A 24,337-nucleotide genomic window follows, 5' to 3' on the forward strand; every position below is an offset into this window, starting at 1 on the left:
ATAGATAGATAGATATAGATATATATATATCTATCTATATATATATTTTGTCCAGACGATTTAGTTGCAGACTAAATCAACGTCTGATAAAACCCAGTTTAATTTATATATATATATATATATATATATATATATATATATATATATATATATATATATATATAATATATATATATATATATATTTTTTTTAATATATATATATAATATATGATATATATATATATAAATTATATAGATATAATACATTAAAGAATTTTTTTTTTGTTATAATGAAGCGGAGTTGATTTTAACAAATCTGTACCACTCTGCCTTGATCCAGCAATCACAGGTACATAAAACACAGATTGTGCTGGAAGATTTTTTCTTTATAAAGACAAAAAAATTAATGAATAAATACAATAAATGGAAATAATATGTTGGTATTTGCCAATACGGACTTTTAAATCGTCATAATTGTGGTAATTATCATAATTGTGTAATACTCTAATTAACATAAAAAAATAAAAAAAAACAATAAAAAAAATACATTGTTGTACTTCAGCTTGGACAATTTTAGAGTGACTACTTATTAGGGAGCTACAGGTACCTTTACTCCTCCCCCTTCCCTTGCAGGCCACTCTAACGTAAATGTGAACCTCTAGATATACATAGTGTACTCAAATAATGTACTGTTTTTAAATATTCAAACTAATATTATTATTGCTGCCCAACAAATAGACCCCTTAGCCACAACAATTTAAACTATTTTTTAGCCCACTCTACCGTATTTCTGTATTTATTTAAAATATATCTTTATATAATATAACCTTGATTTTAGTTTAAAGAACATTTGTAATTTGAATTTACATTTAAACTTTTTTTGGCAGTGGAAAGATACCAGTACTGACTCTGTTTTCTTCCATGACACACAGCTTGGCCCAGTGTGACGCAACCTCTGGCAGTAGGCCAATCTCCTCCTATAAATAAGCCGACAGACAGCAGGACTAGTTTCTATTCCGCGAATATACGATACTCGAAAGATCTTACCTGGATTTCAAAACTGCAAACATGAGTTCATCTATATGCGGTATGTATATATTTTCTTATTCGTTCTTTTTTTTTTTTCATTTTATTTTACCGAGTTATAATAATGTGGTTTTGTTAAAAGAAAACGTTATACTTTCCTTCAGTCCTTCAATTTCTTTTCTTCAACTTTGTGTAACATATCAAATATGTGTCTGTTGTTTGTAGTACAAAACAATTTTAGAAACTGGGTTCAGATGTGTGTCTATTCAGAATCAATTTAAAATGAACAGTTGTAGTGCAATTATGTAGTCTGTCCAGTGTAATTATTGCCACCTGCTGTACAGAGTAGGTAATATGAAATAAATACAAGCATTTTAGACACATTACTGTTCAGTTCAATAATTTTATTAAACTGATGAATTTTGGCTTTATATGTGTGTGTGTGTGTGTGTGTGTGTGTGTGTGTGTGTGTGTGTGTGTGTGTGTGTGTGTGCGTGTGTTGCCCCATATGAAAAAACAAACACATAATACAGTATAGTACAATACTGTATTGTCCAATGTGCTTGATATCTATGTGAATTAGGGGGGAATACATTTTAGAAAAACAAGTGAAAAATATACAGCCGTTTCAAATTTCTGACCTTTTCTTAAACATAAACTAAATGTTTACCTTTAATCCTTTATACTTAGCGATTTGTGAATGTGTTTAATTTATGAGGTAGTACTGTACATTTCAGGAAGCACCAACAGTCACATTCTAGTTCACAAATAGTGTTAATTTTTAGCTGTTAGGGTTTAACAGTTAAAAGAAAATATGTAATGTACATTAACATGTTTATTAGCAGTTTGTTAACAGTTAAACAAAAAAAAAAAAAGGCCCTTAAAGTAAAACGTGACTCCATTTTCCTACAGAACTAATGGTAACAGAAAGTTGAGCGGTATAACCATTTTCTTTATACTTCACAAGTGAACTCAGCTGTACTGTACATCCATCATTACCTATCACAGCCTATTCATAGTCTTCTGTTGACCTAATAGTAAATCCTTTTATACATTTTCAGGTGCATTATTCCATTAATTCCCTTTCTAAAATGACAGTGAATGAAAATACTTTTGGAGGGAAGCCCTCATTCAGACTGCAATTTGCTCAAAATGTGGGCAGATATTTTCTACTAGAATTGATTACAATCTGTTTTGTATTGAATATTGAAAGATAAAACATGGCCTTCAAGGCAAAAGTGAACTTTTCACTTAAATTTTATAAAAATGTCTCCCTTAACAAGGTGTTTTTCATGTTGCCAGCTGCACTGCTACAACAGCATAGCACTGGGTAATCATCTTTAGCATAGTGTATTTCATATAATAATGGATAGTCTTGGTATAATTCAGTAACAAATGGTTGCTTTATATCTCAGCAGAGAATGGTAGTGGCAGTAAGCAGGTGAAGAAGAACGCAATCCTGGTAGATGGAGTTTCTCTGAACGGTCCCATCCTGGACTCCAAGGCTGGAGAGCGCTTTGTGGAGGAGGCCTTCCCTATCATCATGGAAGAGGCCATAAGGAAGGCCACGGATGTCAGTGAGAAGGTACATGTAGGTGAATAGCAGATAACAGTGGGGGATGTGGGCTTCTTTTTTAAACGTTTTTAAATGACGGTTTCCTCTTGCCTCCAGGTGTGTGAGTGGCAGACCCCTGAGGAACTGAAGCAGTGTCTGGATCTGGACCTGAGGGAAGATGGTGAACCTCCCCAACAAATCCTGAAGCGCTGCAAGGATGTCATCAAATACAGTGTCAAAACAGGTACGCCGATACAGGCTTCATGGCAATATATTCATAGTTTTTCAGTCCACCAAGTCCCAAAGAAACCAGCAATGTCAAGTGAAATTGGATCAGTGTTGAGCAATAACTTGGGAGTGCTTTTAACAGGTCTAAGTGTAAATTAGTAATTAATCATTTAGAAATGGTTACCTGTAATGCCATTCAGTCTTGTGCTTAGGACTGAGAATATATAATTTGTAAATGTTTATTTATTTATTTATTTATTCATTTATAAACTAATTTATAAACATATTTTTAAAGGCAGCAGCATTCTGTGTAAAGCCTCTTTCATATCTGAAAATGGTCCCTCTCCTGTTCAGAATTATTATTGTAAAAAAAAAATGTTTTTTTTTATTATGCAATTTTTATATTTGCATTTTGCTTCTCTGGTAACAGGATTTCCTTTTAACCAACAATTTCCATCTTCCACAGCTCACCCCAGATTTTTTAACCAGTTGTATGCTGGAATGGATCACTACTCACTGGTTGCACGCTTTATTACAGAAGCTATCAATCCCAGTGTGTAAGTACATTATTATTTTTTTTTATTTGTTTCGAATATGTTAGCAGACTATTCTTAGTTTATGGATAACATGAAATCCCTGTACTGGATCAAAGGCTTATTAAAGAAGTCCAGTATGAGAACATGTATCTCTCTCCCCACCATGTACAATATCTGTGGTAATTGTTCTTATAGTCTTTGTTATTTTTTTTTCCAAATTCCTGCCCTTACAATATATTTTATCTGTACTGCGTTTTAACTTTGCAGTGTTGATGGGAATTCAAGTGGGGGGGATTTCAATGACTGTAAAATTCTACCAGTGTCCTCTTGTGGTTTAGATAACTGCAGAACCCAAGCACAGTATCAAAATATAAGACATTATACAATGCAACTAAATTAATAGCGTTTGCTCCATGGGGTCTCTCACAGTGCTGGTTATAGACAAGAGCTTGTGTGTAGGTGCACTAGATCTTAACTTGGAAAGTTGCCTCCTGTTTCATGGTCTCAACATTGATATCTTCACTGCAGGTATACATTTGAGGTGTCCCCAACCTTTGTGATGATTGAGGAAGTTGTTTTGAAGAAGATAATTGAATACGTAGGCTGGGAAGAAGGAGGTGATGGTATTTTCAGTCCAGGTAAGAGCCTGGGTTCAACCATTGTCAATAATTAACAGTGATTTCTTTTAAGGATATGTAAATAACAGAAACTGTTCCTGTATAGAATAATAAATACAAATAATTGCAATGAGAATAATTCCATACACTTCTAATGTTTATTGTAAATTATGTTTTGGGTGAATTGTTGTAAGGGTGATACTAATTGTTTAAGGCAGTTTGTAAATCTGGTTCTGTTTGCTTGTTTGCAACAGGAGGTTCTGTTTCCAATATATATGCTGTGAATTTGGCCAGATACAAGAACTGCCCCAGTATAAAAGACGAAGGGCTTTACGGTATGCCAAGGCTGGTTATGTTCACGTCAGAAGAGGTATGTACACACAAATTATTCATTCCTACTGGCCTGTATTCCTGTCACAGGAATCTATTGTCAAACATATTTAAAAGTATTGAGGGTCAGAATGTCATGCAGTGTGTCACACAGATTTTTTTGTATGTACATGTGTTGGAAGTAGGACATGGCGTCCTACTTTCTTCATGGCACCGATAGCTTTCATCTTGTATTCATGTTCTCAGATCAGATGTTGACTAGCCGTAGATTAAATTAGATTACATAGGACCAAACTAAACTAAACTCATTACCCTCCCTAAGTCACTGATTTATATTTCAAGATAAAAAGGGCTATCTAAAAACCCACACCTACCAACAAGGCAGATATTTAGAGCTCAGTCACAAACCTCACCTAAGTGCAGTGACAGCAGAAAAGTGTTTGTACAGAAAGTGCTAACAGCACTAAATTATTCCATTTATGATTGTTATAGCAGCACATAGGTTTTGGATGAAATAAGTTATTTAGGTTGTATGAAGTTGGAATTGATACAGGTGGCCACTCAGTAGTGTGCGTGTGTGTGTACTTGTTTAATGTATTTATCTGGTGAATATACTAGGTTAGATTGTAATTGATTTTTTTAACTATATATTCTTCTAGTGCCACTATTCAATACGCAAAGCTGCTGCCTTCCTCGGTATTGGCACAAAGAACGTTTATGTCGTCCCAGCTGACGAAAGGTACGAGTGGAGGGGGGAGAGAGTAACCAGTTGAACCGGGCTGTCTCTTGTGTTACCTACTGTGTGTGTCATATTGCCTGTAACTGAAACATTTTAAAACTGTGTCCTTTAGAGGTAAGATGATTCCCGAGGAGCTAGAGAAACAAGTCCAACGAGCGGTGAAGGAGGTGAGTTAGAGCAAGAAGAAAAGCTGATCTGTGTAGCACACTCTTTAAAGTATTTGTGAAAGCCTTCAGGAAAACAGAAAACTGGTGTTCCATTTATATATTTCTCATGCTTACAGTGATCAATCCCCATTTCTATGAGATTTCAAAGTAATAGTTAGATGCATGTAAAGAAGCTGGCAACTAATATCGATCATGGTTTTCTTATGTTGAGGGCCATGGTTGCCACATCTACTGATGAACTAGTACACTTGACTACTTCTTTAAAATGGTTTTACCACATCATTTACAACTAAGTGTATGAAGTTAAGGTTCTTCTAGTGATGTTGAAATAGTGAAAAGAGGATGAATACATAGGTTGACATACCCATACAGAAAGAGTAGTGTTTCAAACCCCAAATTACTGCTTTCCATAGGAGTACATGCAAAACAGAATTACGTTTCAGGTTACAGTAACTTCTAAATTATATGAATAGGAACAAAAACAGGTACTTTAAATGTGATATGTTGCTGTATTGGGCTTAACGCATAAGTGTGCCTTTGCCTTTAAAGTATCAATTCATCAACTGGCACATAAATGTTTTTATCAGTAAGGCCCAGTGTGCTTCACCTCCCAAAAGTAAGCACAGATAAACACAAGTAAGAAGTCAAGTCAATTGTTTGCTTGTGATGGAAAAAAAAAACTAAGAAAAAACACATGCATACTCCCATCTTACCTACTGTCAGTTTTATACTTGTTTGCATTTGAAGAACTCTTTTAGCTTAAGCCCATTGCTCCTTTTGGAGCATAGGCCATCGACGACATCCTGCCAGTGTATCTGACTCGGCTATCTTTTCCAGTTCTCTCCAGGTGTAATACGTCTTCTTTATGTCTGCCTCAAGGTTGCGCTTCCAGGTGTTCTTTGGTCTACCTCACTTTTTCTTCCCCTGTGGGTTCCAGGTCCGAGATTGTCTGGTGGTGTTGGAGGTGGGCTTCCATATGTTGTGACCAATCCAGCCCCACTTTCTTCTCAGGATTTTTTTCCTTGGCAGGGTCTTGCTTGGCCCTTTCCCTTATGTCAATGTTGCTGACTTTTTCTGGCCAGTAAATGTGAAGAATTCTGCGCAAACAGCTGATGATGAAGGTCTGCATCTTCTTCATTATTATCCTTGTCGTTCTCCATGTTTCTGAGCCATACAGGAGTACTGATTTAACATTTGAATTGAATGTACTATCTTGATGTGTGTTGTAATTTCTCTTGAGTTCCAGATGTTCTTCAATATGATGAAAGCTGCCGAATAGCCTCCTCTCCTTTGTAAACTTTCCTATGTTCTTATGTTCTTATGTAGTATTGCATGACGTCCATCTTAATCTTCTTAGTTTTGAATGAGGCAGTGATAATTCTTGGACCAACTGCCTCCCAGTTGATAAGAGCCTTCTGTGCCTCCTGTGACAGCATGATTGCCACTCTGTGTGTTCTCCTCAACATGTCTTGAGTACAGCACCACCTCTCCTGTTGACAGTCTCAACTGACCTGAATGTCCACCTGGTCTCACATAAACCCAGCAGGGTGATATTGTAGTTGCACATTTCTGCTGCTTCCTATGCCACCTTTCCTGCTTCATACATGGTCCTGATGTTCCAGGTAGCAATCCTTGAGATCTTCTTGGAAGTCAGAAGGGAGGTTAGCGTTGTAGCATTCTTTTGGGTTTCGCTGCACTGCGACATAGTCTTCCGTGTAGAAGGCCCTTCCTCTCCCAGGTCTAATTGCTTTAAGTTTGTTGTTGATGTGTTTGTAATGGGCTCTATTTTACAGCATAGGGTTTTTAGCCCTACGCCAACCCCCCACCTGGAGGACCAGGAGACTTAGCTTTGTCTAACCTCTACCTGTCAATATGTCTGGCTTGGGCGACCCTGCCAGGAGTAATAGACTCCTGCCAGCATAGGTATCAGGGCTATTCAAATATGCAAGCTGCTTCACCACGACAAGCTATCAGTCTCTTGAAGAACTCTCACAATGTGTGTATTATTCCCAGTGAGGTAGCCTGAAGAACAAATAGTTTTAATCAACCTTTTTGATCTCGTAGACAGTGAATATATGAAGTGCCTACTGAAAGAACAGTACTGTAATGACTAGTTACTTCCTCACACAGCAGGTGTACTGCAGAGCACCACTGATCCAATTCTAGTGCTATTCCAACTTATTTAAGTGAAACATGTCAGGAAAGCAGAATGTTTGTGCCTTCCTCATGTGTAAGGCACTGATAGTATTTTTCTTTCATTGCAGGGGGCTGTTCCATTCATTGTCTGTGCCACTGCTGGCACCACAGTACTGGGGGCCTTCGACCCTCTTGAGAAGATTGCAGACATCTGCCAAAAGCATGGACTCTGGTTCCATGTTGATGTGAGTTTGCAATATTTCGCACAGGCTGTCTATTCTAGAAGCTTTTGTCTTTTGTAATGCTTAAGAAATCTGATGTCATTGTGGTCTTACTTCCTGCAGTTACCAACATTGTCAAGATCTGTTAATGTGGGTCATCATGCTGGTTTGTAAGATTATAGTTAAACAGCTTGCTCCCTTTTATAGTAAAATTGCAATAAACTAATAGCGAGAAATATACTGTTTAATAAATCTTGCACTTAAATAGATTTTTATGCACTTGATTTTTTAGTAAATATTCCAAATAAAGCAAAATCCAATGAATATGTATATTTTAATCACACGCCTCAGAAGGACTTTTGAGATATAATGACTTTTGTAATCTGTTTACATTCATAATGTTTTGGATGTAACAGCAGAAAAACCTATAGAACTGTATAGAAGCTTAATTCTGCTGTATCTGAATGACTCCATTCATCCACAGGCATCATGGGGTGGTGGAGCTCTGATGTCAAAGAAACACTGCCATCTTCTGAATGGCATTCAAAGGTACTCATTTAAGCTGCTATATTATGCTTGTACAATACAGATTTTTACACATGGTTGGAGGGATATATACTATATAATCAGTTATAGTCTCCAGTCATTGTTTTCTGATGGCCCCGTACAAGGTGTGGCAGATGGAGGGAATTGAAGGTTTTTTTCATTCCTATATATTGAGTCTGTCTGCCCCTCTTATATTTGTTTTATGGTGAACACTGATCTCATATTCTTATATGTGTTTGTGATAGATCCTAAGTGAAATGTGTGTTTATCGCAATGAATGTGATACACAATCTTTAAAGCTCTTCTTCTAACATTGAGTTGCATTTCATCCTGAGTTCCCTTTCTTTTGACAGAGCTGACTCGGTGGCCTGGAACCCACACAAGATGCTCATGGCTGGTCTCCAATGCTGTGCGTTCTTGGTGAAAGACAAGACAGTAAGTGAACTCAAATAGTGCACTGTGCAAACTGCCCTCTCTTTCCTGCAGAAATGAACTCTCATATTTAACTGGGGCAAGCAGGGACCCAGATAATGTAAAGTTAGTTATCAGTGTTATAAAGACTTTTATCCACAGCATGTCTGCCAACAGAGTGTAATGTTCTGAGCATTGGCTTATAGTATGCTGCTCATGTTCACTAGTATGGCAGAGCTTTAAATCAGTATCTCCTGTGGCTAAGTATCTGGAAGCTTTAAAAAGCAGTTATAATGTTAAGTGCACTAAAGTCTGAAACATTTACTCCCTAAAGTGCATTATTTTCATACAGTACAATTCCTATGTCCACTTGGGAACTTGTCCTGGTTAAAACTCACTAAAAATACCCTCAGGGCAGTAAAGCCAGCTCCCCTTCATATGTATTGATATAGATATATTTTTTTAGATTTTTATACTTTTTTGGAAAGCAAAGGTTACAAAACCATATGGTTTTAAAACAAGCTTCTACCCATCAGTGACATTTATAGTGATATGGAAGTGTGTTCTCTAAAGGTAAAATACCCGAGAATAGGAGCTTTTCAGGGGATATTGAACACCTTCCATGATTTATCACATCTCTGTCAGTCATAGTGGTAACTCATCCTTCAGACAGGCAAACATCCACTCAAGGAGATTTGTATGCAATAGAGAGATTATATTTCCTTTGTAAATACTCTTAGTCAGTGGAGGTCAGAGGGGTTCTACATGGAAGAAAGCATTGTGCATGAACTTTTAATATCTAAAGAAATAATTGTAATAACTGTAATTGTACTCAAAATTGGGGTTATCATGCACTTATATTCAACATATTCACCAAAGTGCACTGTCTAGTACAGTTCTGCTTTTTGAATGCACAATGGCTTTACTGGTAACTAGCCTGATAAATTGTTTTAAACTCTTAATTCCTGTACTGGATACAGTATACATTACTTATGGTCGACTGTTTTATTTTTTGCTTCATTAAGTCAAATGAAACCTGCTGAATAATGTTACATTAACATATTGAATTACAGACCGCTTTGTAGTTTTCCATATACTTAACAGAAAACTGACAAACATTGAAAAAGGTGACATTTCAAAATCCAACATGAAATACTGCACTACTGTTATGGCTTCCGGTAGACTTTTGCAATATAATTTTTTAGTTTCTTTGACTAGATAATGTTAAATAAAAGAGCTAAGTAACATTCATATGGTTTTGTTTTTTTTTTCTCAATCCTAAAATGGTGATGCAAAACTTTTGGGCATAGCTGTACTTCCGTTTATACCTTTGTATAGCCATTTAAGTTTCAAATTGGACTTTTGTGTTTTTTGTTGTTTTTTTACAGCACCATATATATCATTTTAAATATTTATCATTGTTTACTATGAGTTTTATGTAATTTTACAATTATATGCTGCAGTAGACTTTATGATAAGTTTAAGATTTGATTTGCAATTTAGGCAAACCTTAAAAAAATCTCTCTTCTTCTTGTCTCAGGGCCTCTTTGAGAAGTGTCACTCGTCCCAGGCCTCCTACCTCTTCCAGCAGGATAAGTGCTATGATGTCAGCTATGACACGGGAGACAAGTCAATACAGTGCAGCCGCCGGGCAGACGCCTTCAAGTTCTGGCTCATGTGGAAGGCTGTAGGAGCCCGGGGTCTGGAAGAGAGGGTCAACAGGGCTCTTGCATTAGCCAGGTAAGTGGTGGGACCACCCAGCAGTTTCCTTAACTTTAACCCAGCTTCCTAGTATCAGGACCTATTGTAATAACTTACACATATGAGCTCAACTGGTTTGTGGAGGCTATGACACATGCATGTTATTTAGTCCTTTAGTTTATACAGTAAATTCATTTTTAATCTATGTGATTTTTTTTTTTTTTGTGGCTGTTTAGCTAAAGCAGGGTTGCAACTATTACATTTTATATAAAAATGACCTACATAAAGTCAGTTTGTGTGTTGCATACAGGTTGCGTACAGTGCATAATTTTAAATGGTCTAATATAGTGTTTTTGATAGTGTAGTATACAAGGGGTGCTCGTTCTACAAGGGATGTAACCCAAAGCTGATTGGTCTTGCGCATTATATTATAGGTACCCATTGTACCCATAACTACAGTATTGTTGGTGCATTGAATAACAATGGAAAACAAAAACTGCTAGACAGACTTTAAAATAATGTACAATGAATGCATGTTTCTTGGTGGAAGAAAGCCCAGTGGTTTGGGAAATATACTGGGTCATCATGAGCCCAGACATCAGAGAATAGCTCTTGTCATATGCTATGCAATTCCCACTAACTCATCTGCATGGAAAAGTACAAGTAACAGTTATGTGCTGGTCATGCAAGGTTACATTAAACCCCAGAAGATGAGACAGGATATGGATTACCCTAGAAGGATATCAGTTGTCTCTGCTGCTTGACTAGAAGCCACTCATACTCGCATACAAAACTTTCCACTGTCAGCGCGCACACTGTCACCTCTGGTGTTTACAGCGCAGTGACAGGTTACTGTGAGGTCCCACATGGCTCTGTACCATTTTATCTGGAATTTTTTTTTTTCTCTTTGCAGACAGCAAGAGGTTATTTATGCATTGGCACTGTTACAGTACAATGTTTCTGAATGTAGATTCAGCCTTAAGAGCAGAAGTCCCCTCAGTGACCCCTTACTTCCGACTGGGGATTTTCCACTGAAACAGGGAGAAGCTAAGCAGGTCTCCTTGTATTAAAGATGACGTGGATCTCTTCTAGAAGCAGCACATGTTCTGCTTTTAAATCCAATTAATTTTATAATCCCTGGGGGGAACTTTAAAATTGTATTTTTTAACTTCACTGTATTAATAGATACTACATCTGTAAATTGACATTTGTAAAGGCATAGTGAAAGCATGGTAAATCATTGGTAACATCTAGAGAGGAATGGTAAGCAAATTAAAAAACATTGTAAACCATGGTCAGCTATGGTAAATTCATAGCATATAACCATGTGAAAAGCAACTGGAAACAGGAAAATGTCAGTACACATTGACTGAGGTCAACTTTTTAAGGAGTATTATATATTTTGTATATGTACTGTGGTAAAATATGGGGAAAGGTTGTAGAAGGGAGGTACATTGGCCCAAGAATACAGCGCAGTGTCTATCCAGTGTAGCGGAGATCATATGGGAAAAGGTAGTCCTAACCAATAGATAGGGAAGTCAGGACTGCATTTCCCCACAGGCACTGCGCTAGGTATTGGAGTAGTAGGGGTTTTCTGTGTTAAGGCTGAGACCTGAAAAGATAGACCCAAAGTGGCAACCTATTTAAGGTACTGTGTGTTGTACTCAGTGAATAAACAGGTGAAGTTTAGTTAGCTCAGAGAGCTTCCAGAGAGCTTTTTTTTTTTTTAATTTAGTCGTCTCCAATTTTTTACCCCAGTTTTCTCCCCAATTTTGTATATGCCCAATTATTATCTATATCCTCGGCTCACCGCTAGCAACTCCCCGCCGACTCGGTTAACAGACGCTGGAATGCGTCCTCTGAAACGTGCTCCTTCCAATCCGTCAATTTTTCGCAATGCGGATCCACCATGAGGCCACCAGACCTATAGTGCCAGAGGACAACACAGATCTGGCGGCTTCACTGCAGAACCACGGGCGCCCTGTCTGCCACAGGGGTCGCTGATGCATGGTGAGCCGTGGATTCTGAATGTGCCACTTGGGAGCCCCCCAGAGAAACTTTTGTTTGTTTTGTTTGTTTTAATTGAGGGCGGCAACCTTCTACGAAGGGACGCAGCAGAAAATAAAAATACAGGCACCGTTCTGTTGAAACTGCACTTTCTTCTATGGACTGCTTGTTTATAAAAACTGAGAAAAAAGTGACAACAAATTTGCCACAATATGTACTGATTGAATACATCTTAAACTAATCCTGAAAATGTGCTGTTTTTTAGTTTTGTGATCAAATTTTTATTAAGGAACCGAAGAATCGTACAACAATACAAAATAACAGTGCCCCGTTTTCCATTTACACCCCCCCTCCATTTGATACCCCTTATCCCCTAATTAAATGATTCAGGATCACTCTACCGTGAGAAGGACACACTAAACGAAGTGTGGTTTCTAGGCACTTTGCAACCTGGATACGTGTTGCTTTGGCAAGTCAGCAAGAAAAAAAAGTGTCTTCATCCATGGCCTTAGCTTTACTTTGTAGAAATGGGGCCGCAAGACTTAATTTTCCAGGAATCTATAGATATAATTAGCCTTCACAAGGCTGGATGAGTCATTCTCGGGGGGGGGGGGGGGGTGAAAAAAAAGTATATCTACTCACTCCTCCGACTCAGTGTACAGGCATGACACACAAAACTGCTCAAACTTTCAGTACTTGTCAAGTTCAAGTTTTGGATAATTATATAATGCCAAGACTACATGTTATATTCATACATTTATAGTCAGATGTAATTGACTTAGAATAATTTTTTCCGTTTTTTTAAAAGACTACTGAGACAGAATTATCATTATGGCCGAAATTTACATACTCTAAAGAACCCCCCATTAACTGTCATTTTCTGAGTTTTTTTGGGTATGACGGTCGAGACTAATGCATTGTCTCGAACAGAAAGGCCTCAAGCAACGCCTTTTTTTTATCTCCATCCTTGTCTTTCCGGGAAGGCGTCAAACAAAGTATAGTATATATATATGCTATATATATATATATATATATATAATATATAGATATATATATATTATATATATATAACGGTCTATATATAATGAAACAAGGTAGAAACCCAGAAATCATAGAGCAGAAGAAAGCCTTTTTTTGAAATGTTTATTTACTACTGTATAGATGTTCATTATGCTCTGGGCAATAAACATCCATATTTGCATGCTGTTTAAAGCATATATCAGTTATAGGAATCAGTGTCATGTGTTTTTTAAATGATATGGGCGAACTTTGCTAAATAGAAAATCACTGTGTTGAAAAGATGTATTATCCACGCTATTTAGATCATTAAAATCAATAATGATTCCTTTGAGGCAAACAAGCAATTAATACAAGTTTGTATTAAAATGCAAACTATTTGCAGGAGCTTTCAGTCAATAAGTAAGTGTACATGATAGATATGATTAAATGTTATAAGTTTAGTGTTTTGTTTTTTTAGAATTGCTGTTTGCATTGTTAAATTCTGTGGGACTGTGGAAGGGTTGTGGGTAATTCACTGACCAGGAGACAGACAGGTGTACTTGAAAACACCACACAGGTGCCCAGTTTTATTTTGAAGGGTGGCTTATTTCTTTTTAGCCCGCAGATGGCGCTGTGGGTCCGTGGTTTGATTTACCAATGATGGTAAACAGAACCACGGGCATACCAAGCGAGGGTACATAATACCGGTGCCCTTGCAGGTGCTTCGAAACAATAATTCACAACAGAAGGCACAAAGAAACAGGGAAAATAAAACAGTAACAAAACTATAAAGAAAAGGTGCTGCACTCTGCAGCAATATCCCGGTCGCCGCTGCCCGTGCGACCCGGATCACCGTCCTACGCTGCCGGCTAACTAGCCTGCTCAGCTATACTTTTAAGGGGTCTGCCCAAGGGTTCCCCGCCCTCACTGTCTCGCTCTGAACCTCCGTTCCGTTCTCTCCGACTGGTTCTCGGTCGTGGACCAGCGCTTCCGCACTCTCGGCGTGTTTAAAAGGGCAGACCTGAGGAAACAGCAGAGCATTTTTTTATAGGGCTAGCAATCTCCCAAGACTCGCCTGTCAGCCATTCAGAGAGGGGGAAAGTCCACACATCCACTTTCCCACCTCCCCGTGTCACTGCCATGACTCACAGGCGGTTGTTGGACGACTGCCGTGCTCTTCCTGCAGTACTGTGAACACGCCAGCAGAGTCAGCACAGATCTCCCCCTGCTACAGGGACTTTAAGGAGTTTTCAATTGTTTAGCTAAAACAGTATTCATTATGCTCCTATTACAGGTATTTAGCTGAAGAAATCAAGAACAAAGAAGGGTTTCGTCTGATTTTGGAGGTAGGTTTTATAAAAAAAAAATATTTTCAACTTGTTGTTATTTTCAACTTGTTATTGTTGTTAATGATGAAAGAACAACTCGTCTTAAAAATCTAAACCTCACAGATTTGGAATTCAACCTTTAATATTCACAGGTAGATTCTGAGCATAGAATGCAGAACTTTTGCTGTAAGCACCATAGTAACCATCCAAAATCCAACAAAAACAACACAGCTGTATTCAAAGAACAAACAGATAAACAAGAGTGAGGAGGCAAATAGCTTTTGCTCAAAGTGCCTACTTCTACTTGTATAATTATTTCTTTTTTTAATTGTTTCAGCCTGAGTATGCAAATGTGTGCTTTTGGTACATCCCACCCAGCCTGAGGGACATGTCAGATGGCCCAGAGTTTTGGAAGAAACTTCACCAGGTAAACAGACAAAAACCGTAGCAGGGACATTTCAAACAAATTAAAAAGGTTTTCATTTTAGAAATGAAGAAAAACAGTTCTCCCAGGCCAAAGTAAGTTTCCAGCTAGTGACATGAAACTGAATGATTGCTACTCTAAATGCTGATTCAACTGGTCATCTGTGCAGCAGAATAGCATGATGGGAACTGTAGTTATCAAATGAGAAGTCTTCCACACAAATGCAATGTGTGTGCTTTTTAAAATTGCAACAGTAAATTTCAAGCAGCTTCGCAGCAGCCAGAGAGAAACCAGCACATATAGTAATTCTTCAGTTTAGATTTTACTGAATTTGGCCAAATAAAGAATCTATATTAAAAGTCAAATTTTAACTGAAATTGATAACATACAGTATAACACAGTGTCCTCTAATGTTGAGCTAAGAAGACCGATCCAGTTACTCAGCAGCATCTTGCTAAATTCAGGATGTTTTGCACTTTAGATCTTGTCCCAAATTATTTTCATCACACTTTTTTATACTGTGTGATGCTGGGCTGATGTTCTGCTGTCTGCTGTGTAGCTAGCAATCAACGCCGAAATTGCTTCAGATGTAAAAGATGCACAATATATATATATATATACAGTAGAGAGCCAATTATCCAAACTAATTGTGACCGATAGTCATTCATATAATCGATTTGTATGGATAATCGACAGGTATTAATAACAATTAATGTACCATTAATAATGTCTACAATAAAGTTAACCTAACAAGTGCAGTTGAACCCATTTTATATCACCTCGCTTAATCATATATCATATCATGTTTATTAACACGATTTTTCAAAAACCACTGTCCATGCACCATAGGTTCTTTGAGAAATGACCTCTCTTAACATCATCTCACAAACCCGCTTATTGTCGCGTTTTGTGCAGTCTGTCAGTAACTACAAGATATAATTAATTTCCAACACAAGTAACAACCAATAATCATCTCTGCTGATAAACTGACATTTTGTGCAGCCTGTGAAAAGCCTGTCTTTATGGGACACAGTTACAAAACACCAACATTGCCAGATTTTTCTTCTTTAACATAGTCAGTCTTATACAAATGCACACAAAAAAAACACCAAGTGCAATGCCTAACTGATAACTCTCATCATTCGAGAATTCATGCCTTTTTTAGATAATGGCACATCTTTTTAGATAATGGCTTATTTGTCCTATAGTAAACTATATGCATTTGTTTAAATGTAAAGAACGACTAAACATACAGTATTAAAGCAATGCTCTTTAATTCACTGTTAGTTTTCTTCCTTTTTTTCTCGCACTTGTAATGTGCTGTCACAGGCAAACGTGAAACCTGGTTTATATCATTACTCGTTTTATATCACGAATTATGGCTGCATGGCAATCATGATATAAACCTGGTTCATCTGTACATAATACAGAAGTACCTACTGATGATATATAGCTAGTAATGTATTCTATTACATTAAGCATACACAATTACAAAGCTTTACAAATCATTACATTAGTGCAATTCAGTGAAACTTTAACACTTACAGAGAAATACTGTAATTAAACTTACTATATACCAAACTTTGAAAATCAAAGAATGCAATTCAGTACAACTTAAAAAAAAAAAAAAAAATCAGAAATGTTTCTATACTTTTATACTTGCTGTTAGCAGCAGAAGCTGTGTGCGTAATACACCACGTGTAATTCATCACGTGATTACAGGTTTGTTCGGTTGACCAAAAATCGGATAATCGATTCTCTGTGTATGTGTCTATATATATATATATATATATATATATTATATATATATATATATATATATATATATATATATATATATATATATACACACACACACACACACACACACACAAACACACATTAGCCTCAAAGTGCCAGCAGATGGCAGCAAACAGTAACTAAAGCAGGGGTCTCCCACCCTGCTCCTGGAGAGCTACTGTGGCTGCTGGTTTTCGCTTCAACCAATCTCTCAGTTACTTAATTGAACCAAGGACCAGGGTTGGAGACACCTGAGCTAAAGTTACATTTCACTCAATGGAAATTCTCTGTGAAGAAAAGTTGTCCAACGTAATATTCAGGTGATACAGATGCTTTTACAGTTGGAATTTAAAAAAAAAAAAAAAAAAAAGAAAGAAAATTAAATTTTACATTAAATTACATGAATTATTAAACAGTAGTTAAAAAAACCAAACCTTTTGAGTCTTGGAGTCTGTGAATGTGCAATCATGACAAAGTACCATAAATAGTTTGGCAAAAACAGTATCAGGTTGGACCTGTATGAATGTTAAAGTTATATATTTGAGAATATGTTTGTATTATAAGATTGCATGTATGTTATTAAAAAAAAAAAGTATAAAAAATAAAATAAAACTAAAACACAAACACACATTTTGATGGCACATTTAGGGTAAGTTTGCCAATAAAAAGTCTTTTTTTTTGGTCAAACAGTGCAGTAATAAGTCATTATTAGTGGTTTAGGGAAGTGGGCTCAGGACACATGCTAGACAAAAGAGAAACATCAATATTTTTTAAAGTGCGAGACAGAGCCCAGGCCAAAAGAACTTATTTATTAGAAGAGTGCTTACGTTGGTGCAAGTGTGGTTCAGACTTAGCCTACTGGGATGACAGCTTGGCTGCCCTGTAATTACTACCATAGGAATATGCTGTGCAGGAGCCTGGAACTAATTTAATAGCAGGAGGCCAAAATAGAGGAGTCATACAGTATGGAAAAAAAAGAAATACAGATTGTAAACCCATCACATCTAGTCAATAACTCCTCTGTGCTCCTCTATATCCCTATGGCTTTCCCAGATCTGTTTTTTTTTTATTATTTTTGTTTTAAACATACCCATTATAAAAACATTGAGCCATCTCATACCTCTTCTAAATGTACAGCCAGAGTGGGACTGAGCCATAAACAAATATAAACAAGTGAAGTGGCTTGAGCTGTACAGCCGTGATTCAAGACTTGCACTCTAAAGATGCCTGTTTAGGGAGGGATGTAGTCCTTAACGTTTTAAAGTACATACCCTTTCTTGGTTGGCTTTTCAGTGTTAGTATAACATTTCATTTCAGATAAGTTTACATTGAAGGGAACACTAGTCCTTCTTCCATTACAGCATAGTCTACCTAAGATGTCTCTTTCAGAGGAATTGTACAGCATGAATCGCCATTGCCCCTTATTGCTTTAATTAATAACATGAGAAGCAGGAAACCATGATTCACTTCTAAAGGGATCCTCATAGCTAAGGAAATTGAATCAACAGCTTTCAGGAATAAATAGCCAGGAATGTCACAAATATGAAAAACAGGGCCACTTATTCACTTATTTGGGAATGTTTTGCTCTTCTATAGCCTCAGGGGAGCCACATTTGGTTTGTGTAGGTGTTTAAGTGCTGGTAGGGCTGGGATTATTATAAATCACCAATCAAATTACTGCGGCACAAGTCATGAAAACATATCAGTTACATTTACAGAAGGGTTACTAGAGGTTTGGCTTCTTAACACCTTGGCTCATGTACTCAGTAGATGTTTTTTCTTGTGGAGCCAGCTGTACTTGATAAGAGTGAGGGAATGTCAAGCAGTCAGGAATGATGCTGACCAATCCAGCTCACCCTCATGCATGAGACTTCAGAAACAATTGTTCCTAACAGTGCCAAGTCCACAAGATTTAGCTGTTTGCGTTGGGGACAAACCCAAGGTTTTCACCTTTCCACCATCCCTACTGGACTGGAAATGCTTGCCAAGGACTTGTACAGTATATTTAACAATGCACCTATGTATTTAGCTAAATGGTTAAAATGACAGATTTGCAGAACAACATAGCGAGGACACACAGTGGTTCAGACCAGAGAGGGAAGACAGAACTATCAGGGACAGTCTGTCAGGCAGAACTGTTTATCAAATCTGTGTTTTTACTATTGAAACTTTAGCTGCTTAGATGGCTCAATTTGTTGGTCTTGATTTTCCAGCTGGTCAACGGTTAATGGAAAATAATTTACACAAGATAAAACAAAAGTCTTTTTTTCAATTACATTTTGGCCCCCAAAAAATGACAAGCTTTTTGTTTGGTATTTTATTAGACTACACATTTAAGATACTTTGACCAGTAATACGTATTTTCTAGAGGTTTGCAGATAAGGGACTTCTTGTAGGAATAGTTGACTGCTGTCTGAAGATGGGACTGGTTAAAGTGGGGGCTGGACTGACTGTGTCTCTGTGTTGTCTCTTGACAGGTGGCTCCAGTGATCAAGGAGAGGATGATGAAAAAGGGCTCCATGATGGTGGGCTACCAGCCTCACGGGGACAAAGTGAACTTCTTCCGACAAATTATCATCAGCCCGCAGGTGAGCCTGGAGGACATGGACTTTGTGCTGCAGGAGATTGAGGCTCTCGGCAAGGACTTGTAATGGCTTGGAGGCCAGCTCCAGTAAAATCAGCCCACCTGTTTAAACCAGCAACCAACAAGGGCAAGCCTGATCTTGAGACCCACACTTGAGAATTAAAGAATCCAAACAACAGTGGCACTCCGACAGACTGTCAGTATATACAAGTGTAAGACTGGGAGAGTGGGGTGCTGTCCGGATAGTAATGAATGTGTATGTACTGTACATAGTTAGAGGCGTGCTGATCTAAAAGAGTGAACTGTATAATTAGTTAAAATTAAATATTAGTATTTATTCCTTTATTTTAATTATATAATTTGTTTGCTTGGACCAAGGTGAATCCAACTTATGCAAATATCGACTACCTAAAGCAAAACTTTGTTACATATTAACCACATGTGTGCATTTGTCTTTGGAACTGTTACATTTTACATGTATATGTTACAGTTACAATGTACAAAAATGTTACAGGCTTTAGGCTGTTAATATGATTTGCTCTGTCGGTATAACCCTTGTTATATTACCTGCCTACTGTACTTTAGACAAGACAATACTACTTCTGCTAATTGGTAATTCCCCTTGTAATTTAACTCACTCACACACACACCTTATAATAATAACAATATCATCATACGGATTGTAATGTTTTATTTTGTGTATTGTAAATTAACATAGTGCACTGGAGTTCCTTTTTTTGTTTAGAGTAGTTTAGTTTCTAATCATTATCTTATCATCAATTCCTGCTGGTTCAGATTTAGCCTTCTATCCCCCTTAGTTCCACATCACATGAGATGCTGGTACTCTATTCAGTAACATTTAACTGTTATGATTTAGGTATTGACAGAGTAACACAGTAATATGTGCAATTCATACAATGTCACAGCACTAAATCAGGAAAATATATGGGGAGCATAGGGGAAAATACAGTGAAAAATAGTTTACAGTTTTAGATTTCATCAATGTTTTTCTTTTTTTTTTTTGCTAAAGTGTGGTTTTCTGTTAAATTATATATAAATTGTGTTAAGTTAAAGTGTAGCCAGGTTTGTTGGAAGTAAATATGGCATTCCTTTCTTGTTGGCTGTGTGTAATAATATCTTTACCAGCCATGAAGATCATAGCTACAATCTGGAGAAAACTATCTGTATGCAATATCTTGTTCATAGAAGATGATTAATACAATTTGTTTATGATATATCATAGAATGGAGAATTGTTTATTTATTTAAGTAATGTTTTATAAAACAATATTGAATTCTGATGTTTAGCTTATGATGAATTGACAGATTGTTGTTCACCACAATGAAACATGTTTCCCTTAATCCTTTGAGTTTCTTTTCCTGTTTTGTATTGAGGGAATTATTGTACTTTTTATGCAACACATTCTAATAAGATTTAAAACCAAACAGAGTTAGAAAATATAGGGATTGTTTTGACAATTTGATCAAAAATATATAGAACAGATATTTCAACATCTTCCATTTCAATTGGTCATGGCGTAAAAGCATCGTGAGAACAAAACAATACAGTAAGTGCCTACAGATGCAGGTGCAGGCTTGGTCTGATGGCTGCTCTGTTCCTCACAGTTTGAGCTATCCTACTAAAAAGTAAAAAGCATGAACACTTTGCACATCACAAGGGAAATTCTGCAGACATAACATGTGTAAGGGTGACCCAGTTGTATCTGGGATTGCTTTATAGTGTTCCTGCAGCATGTCCTAAACCTCTCTCCACAGAATGCCCGACAAAGTTGGGCTTCTGATGCCATATATTTTACATAGGAAAATAATGAACCTTTTGAGAGGAGAAAAAACCCAATGCCAAAACAAATGGTCTAAACAACACAAACATGTACAAATGAAACTATTTAATTACAAACTGCATAACTTTAAACACTCAAATTGTAAGTTAAAGTGAAGTACCTAAGAACAAACATTTTGACTCGATGTTGTCTGTAGCAGTGCCATAAATCTGACCCCATCGACTACACAATGTAACAGCGCTGTTGGACTTGTTTTGATGATCCAGACTGACTGGATCATGTAATTCTGTCTTCTTAAACTTTGAACGGTCAGTATACTTTATGTTAAAGAACAGTTTGGTTCAGGTGTACAATGTCATCACATCCTAGTGACTTTGTAAAACCCATTTATTTAAATCACCCTTGTCCTTGGCCTCAATACTCAATAGCTCTCCAAAATGTGTCTATGTACAGTTAATACACCAGAGTGTAACCATTAAACTGCCCCCTTCAACACTTGGTTTAATACTACACTCAGGCGAAACAGCCTTGCTGGAAGAATGTACAAGTTTTGGAGCTATCTTGAGACCATAAAGGTTGGTGTTATTACTTAAACAGAAATGATACACAAGGTGACTAAACGACAAGATTAAGTTAACTCTGGTATTTTATGCTTGTGTCAAGTGTCTCTTTAACGTTGCATAGCAGAGACAACTGGAATCAAGAAATGGCAGAACATTTCAATACAGAATTCAATTGTCGTGTGAAAACTTTAACATACTCTCAGATCGATAAGTTGTTTCATCAAGATTACAGTAAACCTCTTTTAGTGGTTTTCACAGTGCCTGAGTGCCACACATGGTTTAAAATAAGACAGTCAACCCAATAATTAGGTAAATAAAAAAATTATAGCATGCACCAGTATGCTGTTCAATGATAATGCATAATTAAACTGCTAAATCACCAAATCCCCCCCCCCCCCCCCCCCCCCCCCCCCCCCCCCCCCCCGTTGATGTATGCTTTTTGGTCTCTTTAACGTTGCTTTACTTTGGGAATTAACCAATTTCTCAGAATGACTGACTCCTAAAATTACTTCTTCCTGTAAAGAAAGATACAGTTTCTCTCCAGTAGACATGCTTTACTTTCGACTTCCGATTTATCCGAATTGTATTCAGCAGCTGAAGAATATAGCAGAATTTAAAACTTCCCCTGGGTACCTCAAGGGAGCAGAACGTATCAGAAATGTATGTTATGAGCTCCTCTAACATCACACCAAGTCTCTTCCAGTTGCTTCACAGCAGGAAACAGTGCACCAAGGCATTTTACTGTGTGAGGAAGCACATACCTATGCAGGCAAAATGTGAGGGTCTGTGCTAAAAAAGCTTACCGTAGTTTAATGATACAACTTGCAAAATGAAATATGAGGGTCATAAACTAGGGAATCTAAACTGCACATTCATTACATTGCATGGAAGGGCCACCTGGTTAAATATAGGAAGGCTCTGGCATTGGCTAGATCATCATATTATTCTAATTTAATTGAAACAAATAAATATAATCCTAGATTTATTTTTGCTACCCTAGATAAATTAATTCATCCTTCCCCTAATAGTCCTACCCTTGACATTGACTCCTCTCACAGCTGCAATGACTTCTTACATTTCTTTAAAAATAAAATACTAGCCAGCAGAAATTTGACCAACTACACCTATTAAGGCTACTATGGGGTCTTTTTCTTTGATTACCTTGCAGGAAGTGACAGAGCTATTTTAACATATGAGAGCTACTACACGCTCTCTTGAGCCTATTCCTACAAAACTATTAAAAAGGATGTTTTGATAATTTTATACAATAACCATATATATATAATTATATATATATATATATAATATATATATAATATATATATATATATATATATATATATAGCATATATATATATCAACAAATATATATTGCAAGTTGTTGCAATTCAGTCACAAGCCTTTCTAACTCTTAATGGTATATTCAAGGTGTTTCGGTCTGGTTTTTGTGCTGCACATAGCAGCAAGACAGCCCCTGTGAAAGCACTGACTCAGGCTTTCCAGGAGTTTTAATTCTTTTAGATCAAAGTGCTGCCTTTGATACTTTAGCTCATTCCATCCTACTGAATCATTTGAAAGCACAGTAGGACTGTCTGGCCCTGTACTATCTTTGTGATAGGTTTCAGTTTATCTCTTTTGGGGAGGTAAAATCGGCATTATCTGAAGTTGTCTGTGGTGTTCCACAGGGCTCCATTCTAGGCCGGTTGTTGTTTTCATTATATATGCTACCATTAGGTGACATTATCCACAGACACAGAGTGAACTTCCATTGCTATGCTGATGATACCCAGCTATATTTGTCCCTAAAGGCAGGAATTTCTTCTCTCTGGGTGTTATCAGGTACTTGCCTTATAGACATCAAGCACTGGATGTCACAGAAAATTTCTAATGTTGAACTCAAACAAAACCGAGGTTATGCTAGTGGGTTCACAGAACCAACTAAAAGGAAATGTGGGATTACATGAGCTGAACCCTTGCAGTCTCTCATCAAAACTGAAATATAGTCAAACTTAGACCAATTATTTCTGTATCTGATGCCGAGAGACTAATGCATGCCTTTGTTTCATCTAGAATTGATTATTGTAATGCACTTTTTCTGGCTTCCCAAAACTTGTGGTATCCCACTTGCAGCTGTTCAGAATATCGCCACTAGAATTCTGGCTAAAACCAGAAAAAGTGAACATATTACCCCTGTTTTGGCCTCTTTAAACAGGCTACTGTGCAGTATAGAACTGATTTTAAGATTTTACTGTTCAATTACAAGGCCCTGAATGGATTAGCACCTAGTTATTTGCAACAGTTACTGACCCTGTATCTTCCAAACCGCACTCTGAGATCACAGGATCACTGCTGGTTATTCCTAGGGCCAAAAAAAGCAACACGGGAGGTAGTGCTTTTTCTTAAGCCCCTACATTATGGAATACTCTGCCTTCCTTTGTCAGAGAAGCTGGGACTGTTACAGTATTCAAGTCAAGACTAAAAACACACTTTTATATAATGGCTTTCTTATCTTAGTGGGTTTTAATGTAAGTTTAAAATTGCTGCTTTCGTATTGTGTATACTATTATTTAAATGTTATTTAAATGGCTTGATTATAACAGTTGTATGTGTGACATGCTATACAAATGTATTGTGGTTTGTTCTTTTTTCTGCTATGTA

General features: G+C 37.0%; 1 protein-coding gene across 2 annotated transcripts; it reads left to right on the forward strand.

Annotated features, from left to right (window-relative positions):
* Nucleotides 1-960: 960 nt before the first annotated feature.
* On the forward strand, nt 961-20,676 carry LOC121314715 (acidic amino acid decarboxylase GADL1-like). 2 transcript variants are annotated; one of them, XM_041248283.1, is made up of 15 exons: nt 961-1,068; nt 2,423-2,592; nt 2,680-2,806; nt 3,257-3,347; nt 3,855-3,964; nt 4,198-4,313; nt 4,933-5,012; nt 5,125-5,179; nt 7,444-7,560; nt 8,021-8,085; nt 8,436-8,517; nt 10,034-10,233; nt 14,495-14,546; nt 14,866-14,955; nt 19,209-20,676. In XM_041248283.1, the coding sequence occupies exons 1-15, from the start codon at nt 1,050-1,052 to the stop codon at nt 19,380-19,382; spliced, it is 1,548 nt and encodes a 515-aa protein (XP_041104217.1). In that variant the 5' UTR covers nt 961-1,049; the 3' UTR covers nt 19,383-20,676. The 2 variants fall into 2 exon arrangements, with proteins under 2 accessions (XP_041104217.1, XP_041104218.1); XM_041248284.1 differs by having other exon boundaries at nt 2,426-2,592.
* The last annotated feature ends 3,661 nt before the right edge of the window (nt 20,677-24,337 follow it).

Source organism: Polyodon spathula, chromosome 4 (genome assembly GCF_017654505.1).
Source record: "Polyodon spathula isolate WHYD16114869_AA chromosome 4, ASM1765450v1, whole genome shotgun sequence".
NCBI classification, from domain to species: domain Eukaryota; kingdom Metazoa; phylum Chordata; class Actinopteri; order Acipenseriformes; family Polyodontidae; genus Polyodon; species Polyodon spathula.

Bases quoted from the DNA above. Each gene is read 5' to 3' on its own strand.
- LOC121314715 (XM_041248283.1), top strand. The intron at 3,965-4,197 runs GTAAGAGCCTGG...TGTTTGCAACAG, and splicing joins TGATGGTATTTTCAGTCCAG to GAGGTTCTGTTTCCAATATA. The intron at 10,234-14,494 runs GTAAGTGGTGGG...CTCCTATTACAG, and splicing joins AGGGCTCTTGCATTAGCCAG to GTATTTAGCTGAAGAAATCA.